The 24,406-nt window shown below is 41.1% G+C and overlaps 1 protein-coding gene across 1 annotated transcript; it reads right to left on the bottom strand.

The window, feature by feature from the left end:
- Positions 1–493: 493 nt before the first annotated feature.
- LOC147416665 (myosin heavy chain-like protein) lies at positions 494–22,949 on the bottom strand (the record flags this gene model as incomplete). Its single annotated transcript, XM_086508184.1, is given in 7 exon segments — positions 494–550; positions 3,206–3,274; positions 3,277–3,520; positions 3,556–3,873; positions 3,875–3,898; positions 4,003–4,115; positions 22,703–22,949. Coding segments are annotated over 7 exon segments (1,072 nt in total), but the record flags the coding sequence as incomplete, so codon positions are not given.
- Positions 22,950–24,406: the final 1,457 nt, after the last annotated feature.

The raw sequence follows: 24,406 nt of genomic DNA, 5'->3' as shown, positions 1-24,406 counted from the left end.
AGGTTGTGTGCATGTTTGAGAAACACTTTTCTACTATCATGCTAACCATTCAGGTGCATCTTCTTGTTCACATGGTTGATGAGGTGGAAATAGCTGGCACAGTACATTCCAGATGGATGTTCTTTTTAGAACGTTTCATTAAAATGCTCAAGGGATATGTGCGTCACAAGGCACATCCGGAGGGTAGCATGGCAGAAGGTCGGCTGGTATGAGAGTCCCTAGTCTACATTCGAGAGTGGCTAGATGGATTTGATAAAGCCCTAGACACGCTATGGCGAACCATAGATGATGAGCGCATATCTGGGACTGTCATGTGCAATCTTGGTGTTGAGAAGAAGAAGATGAAAGATCTAGAGGCTAAAATCAACCGATTTTTCATGCTTCACAATCCAGTGATGCAAAAGTGGATTTCACAATATGAGGATGCAAAGCAAGAGCGACAAAGGGCACGAATCGAGTGGAGATGGTGGAAAGGGGGAAATGAGAAAACCACCAGCACATAATATAAATGCCTCTCTATAGCCCAGTGATCTCACAACACCCCTATCCCCTAGTAAACACACACCTAGACTCACAATCGGCAAGCAACTACTATCCAGACTCAGACGCGAACACCCCCAACTGCCCATACCCAGCCACCCATCATGCAATCTGTTTGATCCTTTAGAGCACCATATACTCCCATACAAGGAGTCTCCACACCCTCACACACCCCAAGAACATTGGAAGACCCAAGTTTACTCTCAAGCTTTCATCCTCATGCATAAACCACAGGTGTATGGGGAACACTCACTTAGCACTCATAGAAAGCACATATGTAATGCATACGAGCAAAAGATAGAAACTAGGAACCATAGAATCAACAACTGAATCCTTACTATACTGATTTGAATGGTAACAATGGTATACAATGCTTCACATGGCCTCCTCTCTTCTCAATAACTATCAGGAATTCTCCTTTGCAAGGTAGTTCTCCTCCTGCTCGGCTCTCCAGCTACTCTTGGTACTTTTTTTTCCTGCTTATAGGCACCTATTCCCTGCGCTGCTCGGCGGTGCCACTGTGTGGCTATGGGCACCCCATATAGCTTGCCCACCTTCTCCTCTCAGGCTCTCCATGGCTAGAGACTCCTGCACACGTTCACCATGCAGCTCTCGGCCACTCATATAGTCCATAGCCTCTTGTCTTCTCTACACTGTTTCCCTCCTTGTACTTCTCATGGCCTCCTCCCATATTGTGCAGCAAAAGCGTGCCTTCAACCTCCCTCTGACACTTAGAGCATCACCTTTTCCTTCAGCTCTCGGCCCTCCTTTTTTTCTCAGACATGGCGATCCTCGGGCCTCCTGTCCCCAGCCCCTAGAGCAGCGCTCCTCCTCCTCTTGGCCAATAGCGAGGTCCTCTCCCCCCTGCAAAAACTGACCCGAGTGCACCCTTGCAAACTGGTCCCCCTCTTGCAACTGGCCCTACTCTTGCATAATAAGCCCTGACGGCCCCGACTTGCTCACGGTATCTCCAGCCCCTCCAGCTGCCCGCGACTCTTGGCCCTGCTCGCCCTTTTCTCTGCAGCCAACTGGCGGGCTCCCCCGCATGCAATGCCGCCACCTACCCTTCATTCACCACCTGGCACTGTCCTCCTCTGCATGCACCACCAATTGGCCCTCTACAATGCGCGTACAGTAGAAGACTGTCCAATGGCCTTCCATGCACCTGTCGATCACCTCCACCACCACGAGATGGCGCACTTTCTTTATCTTGCTCTCGTTCCCTGCAGTTGACAGATTTCCACCTTTTTTTTTTGTTGAACTCAAAGCTTTTTAATTCAATCCGACTTGGAGTGCATTCCCGCGAGCAAAGCGTCCATCGCATCGGGCTTTGCATATCGAAACCCTGCAAGCTTCTGAATGACAATAGTCGATAGTCCAGCAAAAAGAATCCTTTCAAAGGCCAGCGACCAATGACATCTCCGCCGCACAACAAAAACATGACGATCGTCACGAACGTCTTCCACTTTGAGCTTATATTCGCTTGCTCGGGGATCCTTCTTCCGACTTGTCGGGCTCGGAAAACCAGTGCTTGACCTACATAATGTCACATATGGCATACATATCATGAGGACACCAGCTCAAAATTACACCTATCATGTGTCCAAGCACCCTGTTATCAATCTGTCTGTTGCGCCTATGCATCTGTTCCTGGCTGTTTCCTGGGTCAACATGACTTGGGTGCACCATCATTGCCCACCCCCTCGTTGAGCATCCATGCTCAACAAAAGTATTATTTAGGTAAAATAGGCATTTATAGAGAGAATGATATAACATAGATATATAGACTGCATAAGGAATAGTGGCTATATAGATAGCATAGATATAGAGAGAAGAGTGTCTGTTGTATCATCCTCCAGGATCAAATTGAAAGCTCAAAGCTTCCCCAAGCATGGCATAGAGTCCACCTGGATCAAAAACAAAACATGGCCGTGGCCATCCACCTGTAAAGCATGCATCTTCAAGCCTTCCTTTGCACTTGTAGGCCAATAGACACGCCACCCTTCCAGCTCTTTATAGCACGGAGTTTCGTCACCCTGTATCCACAAGCCTTTTTGCCAACCATAAGCATACTTTCAAACACTTGAAGCACCGGTACCATAAGCCGCTATCATGTCATCTGCTAGAGAACCCTCCATATGATCATCTTTATCACATGAGCATTGGAACAACATAGCTATCAACAACACAACACATAGCTTCAATGCCTTGCCATTTGCTTCCACTTGCTGCATAACCAAGCAAACATGTTTTCCTTGCAAACCTGTATCCAAACCCTCTGTAAATGGCTCGAAGGCCAACTTTTCATACTCAAGAGTATGACTTGCTAGAGCTTCAACCTGTTCAAATATCTCAGCACCTGCAAGGTTGGCGGCACCTTCCTTGTTGAATGGAGCCTCTCCCTTATAGGGCGTTGCACCTGTATCAGTTTCCATAAAGTCGTTTGCCGTAGCTAACTCTCCACGGGTACACACAAACTCTAAAACTATACTATGCACCTTGACATGCCCACTAAGGCAAGGTTGCCCCACCCCCTGCATAGACAAATCAACTTGACCTACCACTGCTTCTGTTCCTAGCTCCTGCAAGTCATCCTCAAAAATGTGCTCTTCAACTAGGTATGATACACAATCAAACCATACCTCTTCCTCCAATAGGGACTCACCATCACAAGACATTTGATAGGGCTGCTCGACTGGCAGATTCACACAAGGTGCAACACTATACTTCTCTCGACATTTAGCTGGCTAGCAGGCAACTCGCATACATTTTTTTCCACTTCATCTACATGAAAAACATCATAAGTTTCATACCTAGAAGAGATGGATTTTGTCTCCCACATGCTATCTGTGTCCAAACTGCTGCTGGAGCTATGAGAGCTGTCGGACTTCTCTTTTGAACTTGCTAATTCTTGGACCACTGCTACCTTCCTCGTTGCTGGTTCTGGAACCAACACTTCTTCTTTAAGATCTTCTATCACCTCGTCAACACTTCTTCTTTAAGATCTTCTATCACCTCGTCCTCTTGAGCCAGCAAATTGGGTGGCACTCTGAATATGCCTCTCTGTATTTTTTGAGACCTGGTTGGCACTTGTTCTACCTCTTCTAGCATGGCATCACCTTCATGTGCTTTGACTACATGCATATCAACAAAATGAGATTTTACCTTTTGATGCTCATCAATCTGTTTGGGCCTAGGTCCACTGGCTGTCATGATTATTGACTGCAACAATCCTGCCTCCATCTTCTTCTTCATCTTTTGACTCTTCTCTCTGGTAACTTTGACAGCTTCATCAAAGGTACTTGGATCTTCATAATCCACTCTCTCATGAACATAGGGATGCAAGCAGGATAGAAACCTTTCCAGCTTAAAATATCCCGCATTGGTTGCTTGGGTAGCAGCTGCAAAATCCCCCCCATAACCTTCAAATTTATCAACAAAAGCATCAAAATTTGCACTTACTTCCAGCTGCCATCCTTTGAGCTTTGCATCTGCTTCCGAGGCCGACACCACCTTTCCATACCCTTGTAAGAATTTCTCGTGAAATCCGATCCAAGTCTTCTTGTGTGCATCTTCTAAGCCATCGAACCAAACTTTTGTTGTACCTCGTAGCACCAAAGGTAGAGTCTGGAGCTTTGCTTCATCACCTGGCATCTGCAATACTGTCAGCTTAAATAGCTCAAAATCGGCAATCCAATCGTCTGCATCTTCATCTCCTTTGAACACCGGACCAAACTCCTGCTTCATCTTGACTCACGAACACTCGGTTAGGAAGCAATCAGTGGATCCTTAGTGGGGGCACCACAAGATGGAAAGGGGGAAATGAGAAAACCACCAACACATAATATGAATGACTCTCTATAGCCCACTGATCTCACAGCACCCCTATCCCCTAGTAAACACACACTTGAATCACAATCGGCAAGCAACTACTATCCAGACTCAGACTCGAACACCCCCAACTGCCCATACCCAGCCACCCATCATGACAGCAATGATGAGGATGTTGATGTTGCATTTCTTTTGATGGACAAAGAAATCCATGAGTCTGGTTTAGTTGCATTTGCAAATGAGATTGAAGATGAAAGTGAAGGGCCTTATGAAGTGATTGAAGGGCTGATGCAAACCAAGGTTGAATTTTCAAAGAAGTAGGAATTGATGACACGAGTGATCAGTGGAGACCTCTCAGCTATGGAAAAGGAGATATATTTGCACATGCTGGCTAGTTTTCTGGATTTTTTCATTACTTTATATGAAGAGATTAGAGGGTTCAAAGGAGAAGAGATGCATATAGAGCTAAAAGAAGTTGCTAAGACAGTGCGACAAAGGCTTAGAAGGATGGGTCAAGAGAAAATGGAAGCCTTGCGGGAAGAGGTGGACAAGTTATTAAAGGCAGGGTTCATAGTCCCAGTGGAAACCACGGAATGGGTGAGTCCAATAGTGGTCAGCCCAAAGAAGGATGGAAAGTGGAGGATTTGTGTAGAGTTTAAGCCCTTAAATGCATCCACTAAGAAGAACCCATACCCTCTTCCATTCATTGATCAGATCTTGGATTCAGTGACAGGTTATGAGAGGTACAGTGTGTGTGATGGTTTTTCACGCTATTTTCAATTGAAGATTGCTCTTAAAGACCAAAGAAAGAGAACTTTCATTACGCCATGGGGTTGTTATTGCTACACAGTATTGCCATTTGGGTTGTCGAATGGACCATCTTTCTATCAAGAGAGAGCCAGTTGGGTATTGGCACCATTCACTAGTAGTTGTGTTAAAGCTTTTATGGACGACTTTTGTGTCTACAGTAGTAGGGCTAAACACCATGAGGAGCTGCAGATGGTATTCGCTGGATATGATGAATATGGAGAACAAATAAATCCAAACAAATGTCATTTATCACAACCAAGGGTGAAGTTATTGGGCCACATGGTGTCAGAAAATAGCATTGAGGCTGATCCAGACAAGGTTAGGTCTATTATTCTTCTTCCATCACCTACGAGTACGAAGCAATTGGCAACCTTTATACACAAAGTGAAGTACATGGTGCGGTTTACTCCATTGTCTTCATAGCTCCTTTATCCATTACAACAAGTGGCAAAGCCTATGATCCATTGCAATGGGATGACAAGTGTGAAGAAGTGTTTCAAGAGGTGAAAGAGGTGTTAGGGGGGTTGTCAGCCATGCAGGCTCCTGATTGGGAATAAGCGTTTTATGTAAATCCATCAGTAGCAAATGATGCCATTGGAATTTGGAGCCATGCTATTGCAAAAGGGGAAGGGTAGCCATTCTGTGAGGCCAGTGTATTGTGCAAGCCGAGTGAAGTTGGTAGTAGAGAGAAATTTCTCCGAAGTAGAGCTAGTGATGGCTAGTGTAATATTTGCTTGTCAACGATTTCATCATTACTTGCTACCACGACCTTTTGTTTTCTTAACGAGTTGTGTCTTTTTGCCACAGTTAATTAATGGCACTAACATGTCAAATGTGTCAAGAAATGGGTAATTGAGCTTCAAGAGTTTGAGTTCTCTTTTTTAGTGGAAGACAGTACAAGAGCTAGCTACCCTAGCTGATTAGTTGACTTACAAGGAGAATCCCCTTCTTGTTAAGGAAGAGGTGGTGAGAAGGGTAGTTGAAGAAGTGCCACAGATCAGCAATGCACATGTGTTGTTCTTTGATGGCTCATACAGAAAGAGCCATGATGCGGCTTCAGGGGGTATAGCACTTTATGATCCAGAGGGGAAGCTAGTATGCAAGAGAGGTTTCAAATTGGATGCTCATAGTAACAATGAGGCTGAATATGCTAAGTTGGAAGCCAGATTACACATTTGTTTGAAGCATGGGATTAGAATGTTGAGCATAAAAGATGATGCCTTGTTAGTTGTGAAGCAAGTGTTGGGTGTGTGGAAGAGCAAGAACACCTCATTGAAGGAAATGTGTTTCAGAATTAAAGGCCTGTTAAAAAATTTTGAAGCATGGAGTATCAGACACATTGAACGTGCTCCAAATGGAGAGGCACATGAAGCAGCTCAAAGCATGATTGGGGAGCTATTTGTGTTGAGAATAAATTTACCTCTTTATCATGGCCGGGAAAGTTTGGCTCAAGAAGAGGAGTTTTTGCTAACAGGAATCATTCCGAAGGACATTCAGAAGTCTAAGAAGTATGGTTTTGTGCGTAGAGCATCTAGGTACAAATTGATTGGTGATGAAGCATGAACTCTGGCCGCAAGTTTCCTAAAGAGTCTTCCTCAATGGTGAAATGCACTCGCCAAACGCCAAATTTCACTCTATTTACCAATCTTAGGGCACACACTAGTTGGATGAATGCGCGGTCTTCCTTAGTGCCCAACAACAAGAGGAAAATGGAATCCACGCGTAGGACCTTCCGTCTTAACTTCACCACCCTCTTGTTATGAGGGAGACGCCTTACTACTTGCTCCTGCAACTCAATTGGTAATAGAGCTAGATCTCTAAGGATTGAACTTTCACTACACACACATTCCCAGTTAGAACAAATGATCGTTTTTTTGTTTCTTGTAACAACTTGGACAAAGAAAAAACAAACATACACACTATTTTGCCGGGCTGCACTTCATTTTAAAATAAAATGAACACATGTACATCAAAAGAAGTGTGGTAGTTGATGAGAGGTAGAATGACAGGGTTTGGTGATGCAAGAATTTCTCCTACTCTTTGGGCACCAAACATGAACACCATACGTTGTTGAAAATGGATTTTCCTACTAATTGCAATGTTTATTCTAATGTGTGGAGTGAAATGGAAGGGGAAAACCTCTATTCCTGGGCCATTATCCATGGTCTATGCATGACCTAATGCTTAAAACAAAACAAAAATATAAACGTCCAAACTAAGGTCGTACCTAATGAGAGGCAAAATAAAAGGATTTACTGAAGCGTTTATCTCGGCCAACCTAAGAGGACCTAAAATTCTACGAATCACACGTTGAAATTGCAACTTAGTACTAACAATTATGTGTACCTTTTGCCTTGCAATGGGAATGAAGGGATCATACAAATTTTCGTGATTCATGCAAACTACTTGACTATGCTAAAGGTTGATTTCACACAAAATTACACAAGCCGTTCCTCAGTGGGGGCACCAATTTGAGGCGGTCCGGGGCGGGCAACAAGAAGAGCAACCTCTAGACACCCTTCAAGGCTCTCGTGCTGCTCAATGGGGCTGGGGCACAACACAACACAAACCAAAACAACAAACCCACAGCCAAATCCCAAGTACACAAGGGCACCACCTAGTTTAAGAGCGAACTAGGACGCAAAAGAGGAGAATAGTTAGAGCAACCCACAAACAAGCAAGGAATTTACACTAACCCTAACACCAATGGAACACTCTCACACACTAAAATACGAGAGAGAGAGAGAGAGAGAGAGAGAGAGAGAGAGAGAGAGGGAGAGAGAGAGAGAGGGAGAGAGATAGTGCTCGGGCTGCTTTGAAACGTATCGGCAATGATCAAGCAAACACAACTATATATTGAAGAAAAAGAGAGAAAGGGGGAGGGGGTGCTTGTTGCATTAATACCTTCTTACAAATCTGTCATGACAAATCAAAGTGAGATTAGTATTTCTTCAACATAGCTTGCGTAAATTTCACCATAACACATCACAAAAAACAGCCACCCCAATCACTGTCTTAAAGCCAGGGGAGTCCTCTCCACCCTGTCGCCCTTTTACAGTATGTGGGATTTATGGCTAGATTGAAGACAACACCAGAGACAAGCTATCAAGAACTTAACAAAAAACACCAAGACACTTACGCATCATTGTTATCCATTACTTCACGTTGGAAGGGATACAAAGTATCCAAGCTTCGTCCAAATCCACCCTCCTTGATTCAACAAATGTTGGGCTTACACTAGCAGGAGAAATGATAGATTTCCTACTCTCAATTGAATGATCACTCTCTCTCTTACAATGGCATAGAGTTCCCTTGCTAATCCCCTATTACAACACATGCACATGCATAAGACAATGAGCTTCCACTCAAGAGCTCCTTCTAGAGAGGTTGAGCTTGGCTTCTCAAGCTATAGCATAGTGCTCTTGCTTATGGCTTCCCCCTTTTGTGCTAGCTACACCCTCCTTTTATAGCAATTTTGAAGGCTAGGGTTACTTCTCTAACCATGGTTGGGTTAGATTTTCAGCAATTTATCTAATTTCTTTTGCTTGGAACTATCAAGAAGTTGGTGGGGAAAGAGAGAGGAGAGAAATGGAGGTGATAGGACTTTTCATAGTGGGTTAGTGTTAGTAGAGTTAGTATTAATTTACAAATGGAATTGGATATTTACAATGGGATTATCCATGTAGGATACAAATAAGGAAGAAAAACTCTTAAGAGGTAGTAAAAGGTGGATTTCTTACAAGGTTGATGCTCCAAGTGTCTTGAGTAGGGCCGATTTTGACGCTTAATGACGGTCCACTACCTTTGACGGTACATTTTTTCTCCACTCTTGACCTTCCTTGAGAGACAAGGTAATTGAAGCTGAGTAATCAACCACCATGATGCTGTCTTTTAAGAGAAGAGGCTGAATTTTGTGGTTTTTTTGATAGATATGGGTAAATTGGAGGAGGAAAAATGAGACTAGGTGGTCAATTTTGGAATGGAATTGTGTGTGGGAGGTATGAGTTCACCATGGTTTCTCTTATTCTTCAAGGTTGAGGAGAAGGTGAGTAGGGTGCAGAGAGGAGTGGTGAGAGAGGTGGGGATGATGAGTGGAGAAGTGTGTGTGAAAGAGGAAAATGATAAAGTGGAAGAGGGAGTGTGGCTGCATAGCATGGGAAAACTGGGGACCACTAATAAAATCATAGCTCACAGTTCGTAGCTCAAAAAAATATGAAAAAATTTGAGGCAAAAGTTCAGCCCACGAGCTACAACTTTTGTTTGTATCACCTTTTCAAATTCGGAGAGCAAGTGAACTTTAAAAATTCAGCAAAACCGATCGTTTTTTTCCACTGCACAAGGTCCTTGTGGGGTCCTTCTTTGGATGATTCTTTTGAATACCTCCAAGAGTGAGCCCTCCATAGTGCATGTATGCATGCCACCTACCCTTGACCTTATTTGGTAGGTCTATAATTGAAGATATTGTTGAGATTATGATATAAGTGAATAGTACAACTAAGAAAATCAAATATTGAGGGGTCTAAAAAATATGTACATGTCAAATATAAATAATATAAGTGGAAAAAATATAAAGGGGTCAAAAGAAATCTCTCTCATTATAAAGCTACCATAAAAAGATAAATATTTTTGGTGTTCTAATGTTTTAGAAAAAGAAAAAACAAAATAGATGTAGGAAGGGAAAAATCACAATAGTTAAAAAATATACACATAAATAAAACTAGCTTTTTTGGATTTTTGTTGGGGTGGAGTTACACCAAATATAAGAGAAGCTTACATGAAAATATTTCTATATGGAATAAAGAGTATGAAAAATGGTAAGAAAAAATTGTGGTAATGGTGAGGCAATGTACAGAGCATAAATAACACACACCTAGGTAGAAATATTTAAATAAATACCAAAATAATTATGAAAAAATCTTTTATTTAGGCCCTATATACAAAGAAATATTTACATACGCATGGGCCATAATATACTTATATTTTTTAATTTTTTTAATTTTTTTGGCTCAACTAGCCCAATGACTAGCTAAGTGAGGGCTTTTTAAGAAGATATGGGAAAAGTCCCGTGGCTCACGCACGCCTATGTACAGTGAAATGGTAGGGATAGCCACAGTGTTTGGGTGATTTTGGTAGGGTGAGGTAACTCACTGTGACAATTACGAAGAGCCGAAAAAACAGCTATCATTGGTTACTCCCAGATGACCAAGAGATCGAGCAATGGAATCTAGGCTCTAGCGACAATCCTAGAATGATCAAAGTTAACAAACATCTGAACCCTACAATGAAGGAGAAAGCACGCAGAATGTTCTAGCATTACAAATATGTCTTTGCCTGGGAACACACTGATCTGAAAGGGGTGGATCCAGAGGTCTGCTAGCACAGGATACTATTAAAGCTGGATGCCAGGCCAATGAGATTGCAGCGATACCGAATGAATCCCAATTATGCTAAGAAGGTCAAGGAAGAGATTAACAACCTTCTCAAAGCTCGGTTCATCATTGAAGTGGCCAGTAGTGATTGGTTGCTTCCTATTGTAGTTGTTCCCAAGAAGAAGGGTAAGTTGAGAGTATGTGTAGATTATAGAAAACTCAACACTCAAACCATCAAGGATCCATTCACATTGCCCTTCACAGATATGTTGCTTGATGATATTGCAGGGTATGAGATGTACAATTTTATGGATGGATATAGTGGCTACAACCAGTTACAAATTTCTCCTGAGGATCGGGGGAAGACCACTTTCATTACAGAGTGGGGAGCATTTATGTATCTAGTAATGCCATTTGGCCTATGCAATGCATCAACCACTTTTCAGCGGTGCATAATGGAGATATTCAATGAGTTTCTTCATCGGTTCCTTGCCATATTCGTGGACAACTTCCCTGTATATTCAGAAGAGGAACAACATTTACTATTCTTGGAAATGGTTTTTAAGCGCTGTCAAGAGAAGCGGATTTGTCTAAATCCATTCAAATCTGTTTTCCTACTCTGGAAAGGATGGCTGCTGGGACATGTGGTATCCCGCAATGGAATAGAAATGGCCAACAAAAAGATCTAGTGCGTTCAGCAGGCCAAGGCGCCTAGGAATGCATCTGAGTTAAGTTCTTTCTTGGGATATATTAACTTTTACAAAAGATTTGTGCATAAATTTTCCTCCCAAGCTTTACCACTGTATGAGCTCACAAAGAAAACCAGCAATTTCAATTGGACTGCTGAGTGTGAGGAAAGTTTTCAGAACTTAAAAAGTGTCATTATTAGTAAACCAGTCCTTCGGAAACCAAATTGGGATGTTATCTTCCATGTATATGTGGATGCTTCCGCGCTGGCGACGGGGGCGATACTAGCCTAGCCAGATGGAAGGACTGACTATCCTGTCTACCTTTCCAGTCGCAGATTCAGCCAGGCTGAACAGGGTTATACAACCACTGACCGAGAAGCTCTAGGGATGGTTTTTAGTGCTACAAAATTCAGGCATTATTTGCTAGGCAAATTGTTTCATTTCTATGTGGATCATCAGGACCTATTATTCTTGATTAATAAAGTCATTATTCAAGGCAGGCTAATACAGTGGATGATTTTCCTTATGGAATTTGAATTCCGCATTTTCCATAAACCTGGCAAGAACCACTGTGGCACTGATTTCCTCTCTAGGAGTACGAAGGGTTGTTCTGAAGCGTCTTTAAAAGACGAACCAGTGGATGCTGAATTATTTCAGCTGGAAGCGAAAAAATCAGTCGATCTTGAAATATATGAAGTATATCAGTTTCTTTCTCAGGGTGGTTTCTCAGATGACTGGAAGCAAAACCAGAAGAAGGCTCTGGTTATCAAAAGCCTAAAGTTTACCATCATTGGGGACTCACTCTACGGATTAGGTGTCGATGGGATTCTTTGCCGATGTGTGCCTATGGAGGGGAGAATGCAAGTTATCTCAGAGGCACATAATGGAGAATCTGGTGGACACTTTTATACTCATGTTACTTACAAGAAGATTCTGCAGATTGGTTTATGGTGGCAAACCTTGATATCCGATGTCAGAAGTTTTTGCAAAACCTGTGACATATGTCAAAGAATGGGTAGGCCCACAGCTGCAAACATGACTCCCTTAACACCAGTTCAGCCACTGGGTGTTTTTATGAAATGGGGTCTGGATTTCATGGGACCATTCAAGAAGGTTACTCCCAAGAAGAATAGGTATATAGTGATGGCTACCTTCTATGTAACCAAGTGGGTAGAAGCGAAGGCTCTTCCTGACAACACAGCCAAATCCACTGTAAAATTTTTATTTGAGAACATTATCTGCCGCTATGGCTGTCCTGTGGAGACTGTGTCGGACCAAGGGACACACTTCATCAATGACACTATGGAGATCCTTATGGATATGATTTCAGTCAAGCATCAAAAATCCACACCTTATTATCCTAGATGCAATGGACAGGCCGAAAGCAGTAACAAGACCATTAAGACTCTTCTCACTAAGATTGTGTAGAAAAAGCCACCTGTGGGATTTGAAGATTTAGACTGCTTTATGGGCATAGAGGACATCTTATAAGGTCACTACAGGATTAACACCATTTAGAATGGTATATGGCACTGAAGCTGTTGTTCCCTATGGAATTTTTTATTGCAAGTCTCAGAATGGCTGTAGAATATGGGTTAGATTTCAATCACAATCTTAAGAAGCAACTGGAGGATCTTACCCAGTTAGATGAACTGAGAATTCGGTCAAGGATTTTTCCGCCGGTCTTTGAATCAGACGGTGGATTTTTCCAGCAGTTTCCACAGCAGACGCTGGATTTTTCCACTCAGGGGTTGGTGTCACTTGGTTGGAAGACCCTTGGAATTACAATTACAAGGGTGTCAAGCACTCAATAACCCAGCACAAGAAGAATCAGACGGTGGATTTTTCCAATCCGACTTGGTGTCTTTTGGCTGGATGCCCTTGGAACTACAACTATAGGGGTGTCAAGCACTCAACGACCAAAATTCCAGAAGAATCAGACGGTGGATTTTTTCTGAGAAATTTTGGAATCTTGCAAAAATTCAAGAAAGGAAGGAAGGATGTAGATGGCGGAGACAGTCTCATTGGGTGGAAACCGGCTCCTGTGAGACGAACAGCGGATCAGTCAACAATTACCACGACAGTTACCACAGTAACTCCCAAGGCATATAAATAGGACCCATTACATTGTAATTGGGTTGGCATTTGTCGGTTGTACTTCTACTTAGCTTTTGATTCATAATCCTTAGTTCTCGAGCTGTTCTTGAGCTACATTATCTTTATCTGTAATCTTTCATCTGTAATCCTAAATATAGTAGTCCAGTGTACTTCAGGCATACATACTTTGTACTCATTCTCTCTAACTCTGAATCAGAACATCATTCTCAGTCAAACAAGATGAAGGCATCATGTTACCTTACCGTTTCCCAAGCATAGGAGAGAGGTGATCCTTTGCAATGAGCATCCTCTTTTGGAGCTTTGATGGTGGAAGCTCTAGGAGTCTCACTATGGGTATTTCACTTCGCAGAAGAACGATCCCCAAACTTAAAACACTTAAGGTCCTTGCAAAAAGGTTCAAGCTCTGCAGGAGAGAGTTTGTTTTTACCTTTGTAAACTCCCTTCTCCTTGGACCGATTGTTGTTGTTCTTGTAATTTGAATTGCCTTGGGAAGAATTTTGAGCATTGGTTTTCCCGTTTGCATCACTTTTGTCTTTTTTTCCATAGGCTTGACATTTTGTCTAGACCCTTGTTGAAAATTGATGCGAGAAGCAACCATGGTATCGAGGATTACTTCGGTGATAAAACCAGGACATTGGGAGTTGACATACTCGGCCATTTCTTCAGGTAATCTTGCGCAAAATTGTTTCTTTTTCTCAACAAATTCTATCTTTTGGAAGGCAGTAACCTTGAGGTTTAAATCCCAAAACTTGTCCACATATTTGTGAATAGACTCATGGCAAAGAAGCTTCAAACTGCACCATTCGATAAGGACTTTATCCTTTGCAATGCTTGCAAGGAATTGCTTTATGATGGAAACTTGTAGAGTTTTCCATGTCTTTGGGGCTTCATCGTTGCCACAAAGGCTAGCCCACCATTGACAAGCCAATTTTCAAAAGTGCATAGCTATATGGTTTAGCTTGGAGGACTCTATGAAGCCCTTGTCTCCAAAGGCCACATCAAATTGCAGGATGAAGGCCAATACTTTGTCGTTGGCACCAAAGGTGCCATCGTAGGTGAGAAAAGAGATAATCTTTCCTCCTTCTTTGAACTTCTTGAGCTTTTGTGATCTTTTTCATGCAGGGTATTATTTTCAATGTCATCCCCACTTGTATTCTCTAGGAGAATAGCCATAGCTTTTGTCGGAAGAGGCGAAAGGTGAAGAAGCAAAAGACGGTGAACTCTTTCTTGACCTTTTCTTCCTTTGTTTTCTCTCTTCCCTTTTGGAGTGACGAGGAGAAGGAATGTGTGTTGACTGTTTCTCTTGGGAGGAGTTGGCAATTGTCTAGACCGTCGTCTTCATGGAGCCACACCTTCAAAGGAACTTAGGAATTCATTACTTTCTTGTTCTTTGGATTCCTCTTCTCATATGGGAGGGAGTCTTCTTTTGGGAGTCTCATCAAGAGGCATCCTAAGCTCTCTCTCCTCTTGGAGAGGAAGGGAAATCCCATAAGCACAAAGGTTTTGAATAACTTCGTCTTGCAAAGCAAGGTTTCCCATAGCTTTTTGCAACCTAGTAACAATATAATTGACAAATATGAGGGCATCATCATTAGCACCTTCATGTGCAAAATCAAAGTTATCAATGTTCACTCTACTCTCTTGGTTATTGTCAACCATGCTAATTATACTTATGTGTTTACTTAGTGTATTCTTTGGCAATTCAAAACCTTAGTTGCTACTCCTCTTAGCCTTTGAAAATAAACACTTAAGTATCTACACCCACGGCTCGAATTCGTTAATTATAGAGAGTAGTGGAGTGGGTCTAATATTGCAGAATTGCCGAGGGCTAGCTCCTTTTGGACTTCTTATGGGTCAATAATGCTAAAGCCATAGGCAAGTCTAAAAACACCCCATTATTAAGACCAAAGCTCCCAAGGTGTGCACCATATCCCACATAGTGGGCTCAACAAACCCGATAATAGATCCTAGTCCCACTTACCCTAATATAATTAACCAAATGAACCATTAATAGGCTACTTAAGGACCTCTCTTATTAAGCAAGAGAAGAGAAACCAAATGCTCTAATACCAAAGTAATGGAAATGGCCTATGAACTTTGAGAAAGCAGAATTAAGAGAATTAGAGTGAGCATTTTTGTGAGATTACTTTGAGAACATAAAGGGTGAACTTAATTGATGATAGCAACATACACCTAGTACTTAATTAAGTTGGAATGAGCAATACTTTTTCAAGAGAGAGTATTAGAGAACATGACAATAGTTGAGGACCAGATTTACTTGGAGCCGGTCCCCCCTCCAATAGATGTTTGTATTATAGATTCTCCCATCAAGAAAGACTTGGTACAATACAATCTTTGTGTTCCTTGTGACCTAAGTGATGCAATCAAGATGGAAAGCTTCATGCATCACGAGCATAACATGAACTTTGCAAAAAGAATTAACTATCACAAGCCTCCGTCCCAAAGCCTCAAACACCTTCAAAGGTGGAGAGAGCTTGCGGGGAATGAGGGTAGTAAAGAGGAAGAAGAATCATTCATAGAAGAAAGAAATAGTTCATCACTTATCATCACTCTTCTTGCTTAGCATAGCATAATAGCATAGTAATGAAGATGAAGAAGATGGAAATCTTAAGCATTGAAGCATGGCTTTTGGTTCAATTTGCATTCCATAGCCAAGAGTGTTGGTGTAGGCTCTCAACTTCTCAAGCTTGGAAAAGGAGATGGAGCTCTTGCTTTTTGCACTTCACACAAGTAGTGTGTGTGTGTGTGTGTGTGTGTGTGTGTGTGTGTGTGTGTGTGTGTGTGTGTGTGTGTGTGTGTGTGTGTGCGTGTGTGTGTGTGGGAGAGTATACTTCCTCTCTCTCTCTCTCTCTCTCTCTCTCTCTCTCTCTCTCTCTCTCTCTCTCTCTCTCTCTCTCTCTCTCTCGTATTACTTAATTATATCATTTGGACATGTGTTCTCTTTTTCCTCTTTGAAAGAAAGAACTAAATTAGTTATTTTTATGCATCTAAATTATCATTAGACCCCTTAAAAGCCTATCCAATAGGATTCAAGCACATCATAAAGGCCCCAATGGGGGGGAATCTTGACATGTGTCTTTTATGCTTCTTAAGATATCATGTTTGAATTGAACACTTCAAGCACCTTAGTAATTTAAGCATGAAAATTGTTTATGCCTCTTGAGAGATCATATTTGAATTGAACATTTCAAGAACCTTAGTCATTTAAGCATGAGAAGTACCTCAAGCTTGGGCAAGGTTCCCACAAACACCTGAAGCACCCTAGTTATCAAGCACGACAAGCACCTCATGCTTGGGTAGGATTCTCACCTCAAGGTGCCCTAGCTTGCCTAAGGTCAAAGGGCTTTTAAACAACACTAACTTTTGGGGGTCTTGAATGAAGCTAACCCTAAGGTATTTAAGCTCCATTAGGTAGCATTTCTCTTTAATAGACCATCTCTCATTTGGACCCCTTTAACCTGGCCTTGTGTTAAGACACATCTATAAGCACGTGTCTATATTCTAGCCCTTGTTCCCGTTTATTCTCCCACATTAAATAACTAGTTTAATATGAAAAAATTATTTGGGTTGGTTAGATATTAGATTTTATGACACCATCTTTCATTATATTGATCATCCATTTCAATTGTATAGTGTCAAGTTTATTCCTCTTATTTGGTACTTAATGTATCGTTGCTTTTCTGATTTGCCCGCTACCATCATTGGCATTAGTCTAAACCTTTGCTTTGGGAGAGCGTCTATCATCCCCCTATGAATACCTTTGCATGGATTGAGTTGAATGCTAAGATTCCTCAAGCCCCTCAGTGCCTCTCCTACTAGGGCTACCTATCTCCTCATTCTCGGATTGAGATGCATCATTAGAACTTTTATTCCAATTCGTTAAGCATCGTGATGATATGGTCCTCCCTCTTGTTGATCATCTTGACAGAATTGCAAATGTTCAATTGGCTCCAAATTCCAATTTGGAGATAAGTTTCTATCACGATCTTAGGCTCACCATCATGATTGCAAAAATAGAATGAATTGGTCACTCTAACAATTTTCCACATTAAAGAGTCAAAATCAAATGTTAGATAAGATAAAATAGACAACGGATTTGTACTTCAAATGAACATAGGGAAAATCAAATAATGCACTGAATTGAAAGTGCAAAGTCAGATGTTGGACACAAGATACTGAATTATGGATTACAACAGAGCTCAATTACAATAAGATCAATAGCTTGACGACTACAGAATACTAAAGACAAGCTAATGGAGTGGCAGTGTCCCCAAAGCTAAATTAGTAGGTCCTAATTATAGGTGTCGTATTAGATTTTCATGATTGTGCACTATTACATTCATTGGCCATAATAACTATTAGTAACTTCTAACCTGACTATGTACATGCACCTGTTTAAAGACAGTTTCCACTATATACATACTCTCTCTCTCTCTCTCTCTCTCTCTCTCTCTCTCTCTCTCTCTCTCTCTCTCTCTCTCTCTCTCTCTCTCTCTCTCTCTCTCTCTCGCTCTCTCTCGCTCTGTGTGTGTGTGTGTGTGTGTGTGTGTGTGTGTGTGTGTGTGTGTGTGTGTGTGTGTGTGTGTGTGTGTGTGTGTGTTAGCAGAAAGCTAACTCGAATACCATTTTTTGAAGTTCTCATTATAAAAAAACACTTATTTTTTTTTATAAATCTGGAATATTGTAACTCTTATTTTTTGAATAAACTTTGTAATAGATGAGCGGAGGCTACAAGCTTTTAGATTATATCAACCTTTCATTACCCGTCTTTAGTTAGAGCTCCCAAAATATTAGTTTTGACCACCAAAATCCTTAGCTAAAGTATAAAAGCCAGTTTTTGTAAGTTATTATTAAGTTTTGGATAATGAAATACACAACGTGAGCTAACGGCTCTCACTTCTCTCCTTCTCATGTTTCCTACTCCCTCCTCGGTTGTCATATTACAGTCGCGTTTGTTGCATTGCAACCGCATGTAAGAACTGAACATATACGTAAACACTTCATGGTATTTTGTAGCTTTTGGCGTCGTCGTCCCGCGGCCTAATTTCATCATAAGTAGGAATTACACTTCAAAATCAAAAGCTAAGCATAGGTGGGGTATTGGGGCATCATTGCTAAGCATCTAGGTGCATTCTGCGTCAAAAACGACTAGGTCAAAAATCCACTGTTGTTAATAATCGCACTTGACCTAAAGTGGGATTTGACACCATAAGCATGTGTGCTTAGGTCTTATAAACTTGTCCTAGAAGTTTTGTTACGTTTGGATGTCATTTGATACTATAACGGATGTGATTTGTTTGCCGATAAGCCATTGGCTTTTGGTGATTTCAGTCATTTAAGTGTAGCTTGAGTTAGATGCGAGTTGTTTGTTGTTTTCCACAAGATTGACAACCTCTTGTAGCCTCTATGCCTAGTCGAGTTAGCTTCATCCCATGGATTAATAATTTAATCGTGGTTCTCGCTAAATCTGCAATACGATAGGAGTGAGGTTAGACACCCATCCCACATTTAGCGTCGCTGCCGGGGATCGAAGAGACCTAAACTAGGGAAAAACAAAAGCGTCTTGTGAAGTTGTCCTTTAACTTCCTCTAGGACCTCCTAGAGTTAAAAACTTTCTTTTAGAAACCGCATAGCCTAAGATTATCGTCTTTTGCTGTGTAGACGTAGCTTGGAGGTAAGTTGTACTTGTCGGGTGCCTTTAGGATTGTAGGATAGTGGAACTAGATTAGGATTTTGAGGATAATTGATAGACATACAAGTCTTAAGATCAAGGCTCAGAAAACCATAAAAAACATGAAAACGGGTGTTTGTGGACACTTTCCACAAGCCCATTGGATGAGAACCTAGGAGTAGGGTAAGTAGGATCCGAGGTGGATTTCAGAACATTGCTCTCTCCGAAAGAATCATTGTGAGTGTTATTTGAAGTTGTAGAATTTCAGGTCTATGGCTAGAAATAGCATGAAAAGACTCCAAACCACTCAATCCGACTCGAGAGCAAGCCTAAAAGTTGTATGAACCAGTGGTGGGTAAGCTCAAAGACACATTGAGGTAAAAATTTCAAGAGTTGGCAAAAACTCAAATTATTTACTTTTTCTTGACATTTTTAGGTCAAATTAGTTTTGACTTGATTTCTAGACTTAAAATAACTCGTGAAATGATTGTCCGAGAAAAAAGTGCAAAAAATTATTCATTTTAATCATGAAGTAAATAATCGTGATTATTTACTTTCAGCTGAAAATTGACCAAGGTTGATACTAGTGACTCGTGTGTACAAACAACTTTTGTAAAGGCACATCGGATTTGGATCACCAAACTAGCAAAAAACTGGGTAAAAACAAAAGATTGTGCTGACTTTCGAGAACTTGAGTGTAAATTGGAAAAAAAATAGTCCAAACTTGATGAAATTTGATTCATAGACCTATATTGTATGATAGACATGTGTATATGCTCATTTGACCAAAAAGATGCAAAAATTTGTCAGAAGTAAATAATTGTGATTATTTACATCTGCTCCATTTTTAAACTTTTTTGACCAAGGTAGCATACCACTACTTTTACCATGTTGTAATAAGCCCAAAAACCAAATTTGGTAAGTTTTGGATCATTGGATTGAAAATTGTGACCAAATTTGCAAAGTTAGTCCGCGGACAAAAAAGTGATGACCATTTGACCAAAATTTGTCCAAACTTTATAAAACTTGGCTAGAGACATTAAATTGAGGTGCTTAACAGTTCTTTGTCAAGATTAGGACAAAAATTTATAAAAATTTAGCTAGAGTAAATAATCACGATTACTCACATCTGCTTCAAAAATTGACAATCTTGCATATTTGATCATACCACAAGGTCAAGCATATCAAGTAGACCACACAAATCAATTTTGGTGAAATTTGGATCAGAAAAGTGAGACTTAAGCCAAATTCTTGAAATCAGAGTCTGCGGACACGAAACAATTGATAAACTTGAACAGATTTTGTCCAAACTTGTTGAAACTTGTCCAAGGACCTTAATACGTTGTATACTTGGCAAACCAAGCCAAAAAGTGCAAAAAAGTGACAAAGTAAATAATTGAATTTATTCACTACTACTACAAAGAGATACCATTTTTACTTTTGAACTTGTATAGTGTTAGACCAGCATAATATAAATCCATCGGACAATTTTGGGTCCAATCGGATCCAAATTGGTATATGATCACTGAGTTTCCAGGTTGCAGATTAATCCTTTGATTTTTGCCAAAGTCGAGTCTGAAAATCTCAACTGCTGATTAAATTAGCTCGATTTGAAGTGATACACATAGACCTATCCCAATAGTTAGCAAAAACTACACAATCTTTGTGAAAGAATATCTAACTTGATCAAAATTGATACAGGAATCAGGTTGTAGCTGATGAGGAATTGGCAGCTTGATAGAAGTTTCAATCAAGTCAAGTTTTTTGAAAGAAATTGACAACAAGTTGATCCAACAGTAAGTACTCTATCCAGGGCTTCACAAGTCTTTATGAACCTTAGATCTGGTCGTGAAGAAGTCTCAGACACTTTTTATGATTCAACATCTGAAATGTCTTCTTATTTGACTCACTCAAAAACCAGAACGATAGTGCACTATAAGCATATACTCTCTTTCTATAAGACTAATCGCCATGGAGCTCAGGTTAATTTACGTGGATCCTAAAGGAGAGTATGCTATTTGCATTCATGACCATGGTATTGAGTTTGAAGAAGAGATTACGGAAAACAAACAAGAAAATATGTACATGGATAGAAACGAAATTCAGTATTTACAAGTTGAAAACCCTGTCATGATAGACAGATAGAGGTTAGAAGTAAATACCATAATTCTATATATGGCTGCAAAAGAAGGACCACCAACTTCAAAATTTGAGGGATACGATCAAGTTGATTTAAACCCTTTGAAACGACTTAATATGGATAATCCTAGGATCGGAATCTATTGTTGGGAGGATACAAATGTAAAAGATCTTCTATGGACTTTGCATGCCAAATCAAGATAACTAACACACTGATCATCTATAGCTTCAAGATCAAGGATAAGGGATCAGCAAATCTACCAACCTACCTATTTAGGGATTTTTATAACAACAACTTTGTTATGATGACTCTTGAGGAGGTAAAACAAACCAAATATCAAGGGTATTCAATAAGGGATCGGATATTGGGCCAAGGACCAGAAACTATTCCAAGAGATGAACACCATGAGAGATCTTCTGAGAATAATGGTAAGAAATCAAAAATCACCTCATCACGCAGAAACTCGGGTGACACTAAAGTCAGTCCAGGGCTACATAAGTCACTATTTCCAACAAACCGGTTTGAAGGACTCGGAACAGAACCAACTGTCAGGAGATCAGGAGTTGAACCAAATAGACATGTCAGACCAGCTGATTTTCAAAAATGGGTCAAAAAATATAGTGGGTCGGGGGATCCATACGACCACTTAGCAAGCTTTAAGCAAGTGCTAAGAGCAGAATGCATATTCGATTTCCATACTCAATTCGAGGGGTTTGGAATGACATTAGAAGGAAAAGCATTGAAATGGTTCCAAAACATCCCACCAATTTGAAGACTTCAAAGACTGCCAGAAGTGTTTTACATATCTTTTTGAGCATAATGCAAGAGAGGTCAGGCGAGCCAGTGAAAAATTTAATGGTGCCCGTTAGGGTTTTCACCATGTATTGCTCACTCATTCTCTTGCCTGCCTTCAAGCTTGGCAGCTTCGGGTAGTTGAGCCACGTGGGGTGGCTTCTCTTCAGCAATCCATGTTCCTTCCATGTCCTCATCCTTGGTAGAGGGAAAAAGTTGAGGTCGTCTCTGATCATTTTAGGCGCCTCTACCAAATGTACTAAATACTGTGGGTATTTAGTGAGCCATGTCTTCCTCCATCTTGGTTGAGAGTCTACAATGAGCTTAACACCTTCTGGTTTGGTGATGTCCTCATTGTACAACGGCACTATAGGCTCCTCTTTAATCCTCTTGTTGATTGTAGCAGCCTCTTATTTTAGAAGAGGATAGGGGAGAGAGGGTTGTAGCCATTCATGTCGAACGACATTTGCATCTAATTTATGAATGGTCATTGACTTCAATATCCTATGCTCCCACTACATTGCTTCTTTGGCGGTGTCTTTTATGGATGCTTCTATTGCTTTTTGTAGATTGTCCTCTTCTTCTTGTGTCAGATCCCGGGGCTCTTGTAATGGTCCCACAGGTGTGTCTTCTTGTATTGTTGTGTCCACTGGATCTGACACTTTCTCTATATCAATTCCTTCCATAGCAGCCGGCCCATGACTGTGTTGATGCTCTTCACTTGTTTGGCTCTTAAGTTCGTCCAGTTGCTTATGTAAGTCGTCTTTTGCTAACTGGGCTTGTTCTATCACAGCTACTAATAGGTCATTAAGTTCTGCATTGACTCTATCAACTTTCTCTAGCTTCTGTTTTACCTCATCATTCTCTGTTTGCAGCGTCTTTGTATCATCTTCTAGTCTTTTCTGAAGGTTAACCACTGTTGCTTTCAATGATTTGTTATCATCTTCCAATCTGCTTTGTATCACCATTCATCCCTCTGCTAGCATCACTCTCTGCCTCTTTTCAAGCGTCGGCTCTTTTTGAAGTTCTATCGTTTGTTATTCAAACACATCTTTATCTTGGCTAGTGCTAGTTGTAGCTGCAGCTCTTTCTCTGCCCGAAGATGCTCTCAACCTTTGAATCATTTGATCTTTCACTTTGATTTGGTCCTTTAGTTCAATCACCTCATCTTGGCTAGCCTCATGTGATATTTCAGCCTTGTCCTTGGCCTCTTTCAAGCTCTCAACCTTTTTTGACTCTTCTGCCAGCTGTAGGGTGAGCCCATCCCTTTCCTTTACTGCTTCAGTCAAAGCATTGCTGATTGTTTGGTATTCTTCTTCAGAGTTCATCATCTTCGGATTGGTTTCTCGATTTTGGCTTTCTAACTCTTGACATTTCTTCAGTGCCGCTTCTAGTTCAGCTTGCAGTTGTGCCTGGCTGTGCATTTTCTCTTGACTTTGCTCTGCTGAAGTGTTTCCACTTCACCCTTCACCTTTTCTTCACTCAACCTCAGTCCTTCATACTCAATCTCTTTGGCCACTGATCTGGCTCTTAATCCTTGCAATTTCTGCATCACTTCTTCCCAATCTTCGGCTTGTGGTTGCAAATCCATGTGTTTGTTGCAATCTCCTTTAACTCCACCAAACGAGGGCTCAGTGTGTCTTCTTCTGGTTTAGGGGTTGACACTTGAAAACCTGTGTGAGCTACCTCTTCTCGAGTGTATCCAACAGCTAGTAGATCCAAGAATATTCCATAGTTTTCTGCTTTCGGATCTTGCTTCTCAGGATTTGGTTCAATTTCTTCCTTCTTCTCTTTCTCTTTGTCCTCCTCTTTCTTGGACTCTTGTTGCTTCTTAGATTTACTCAACTCCTCAGTTTGTCGCGGTTGAGGAGGACTAGGAGGAGGTGGTGATGGTGGAGGACTGCTCGCGGCTTGGTGGTGGGGTTGATGGCTTCTTTTTGAAGTCTCGATTAGACTTTGTTTTCCTCTCTCGCTCTTCACCTTCCTGATCTTCTAATAGCTTCCGCCTCACATCAACAACCTCTTTTTTGGTAAAAGGTATGATTGGATATTCTCGGCCGTCCAATCTAGGATCTCGAAATTCTTTATTTAATCTTCGAAGCGATCCCGATTAGTACTTCAAGAAGATACAAACATGGCCTCAAGTGAGGGTTTCCATAATTTGTTAGATCTCCTTTAAGCATTCTTTGGGCTCTGAAACTGTCCATCAGCCTCTCTAGCCGAGCGGCCTTCTGGGATTTTGTCTCTTTTGCTGGCATCTGAATGGTAGCTTTCTTTCCTTTCTTTGGTTGAGGTGGCTTTTCTTCTACTGTCTCTAACCTTCTTTTCAATCTGGTGGTCACCTTGGGAGCTATAGTTTGCTCTTCTTCCTTGTCTTCTGTCAGCTTCAGCCACTCATTCTGTGATGGAGGAAGAGGCCACTAGC

This window comes from Adiantum capillus-veneris, unplaced genomic scaffold, assembly GCF_014529385.1.
Source record: "Adiantum capillus-veneris isolate H3 unplaced genomic scaffold, ASM1452938v2 Hic_scaffold_642, whole genome shotgun sequence".
NCBI classification, from domain to species: Eukaryota; Viridiplantae; Streptophyta; class Polypodiopsida; order Polypodiales; family Pteridaceae; genus Adiantum; species Adiantum capillus-veneris.
This window is presented reverse-complemented; position numbering and strand designations above follow the sequence as displayed.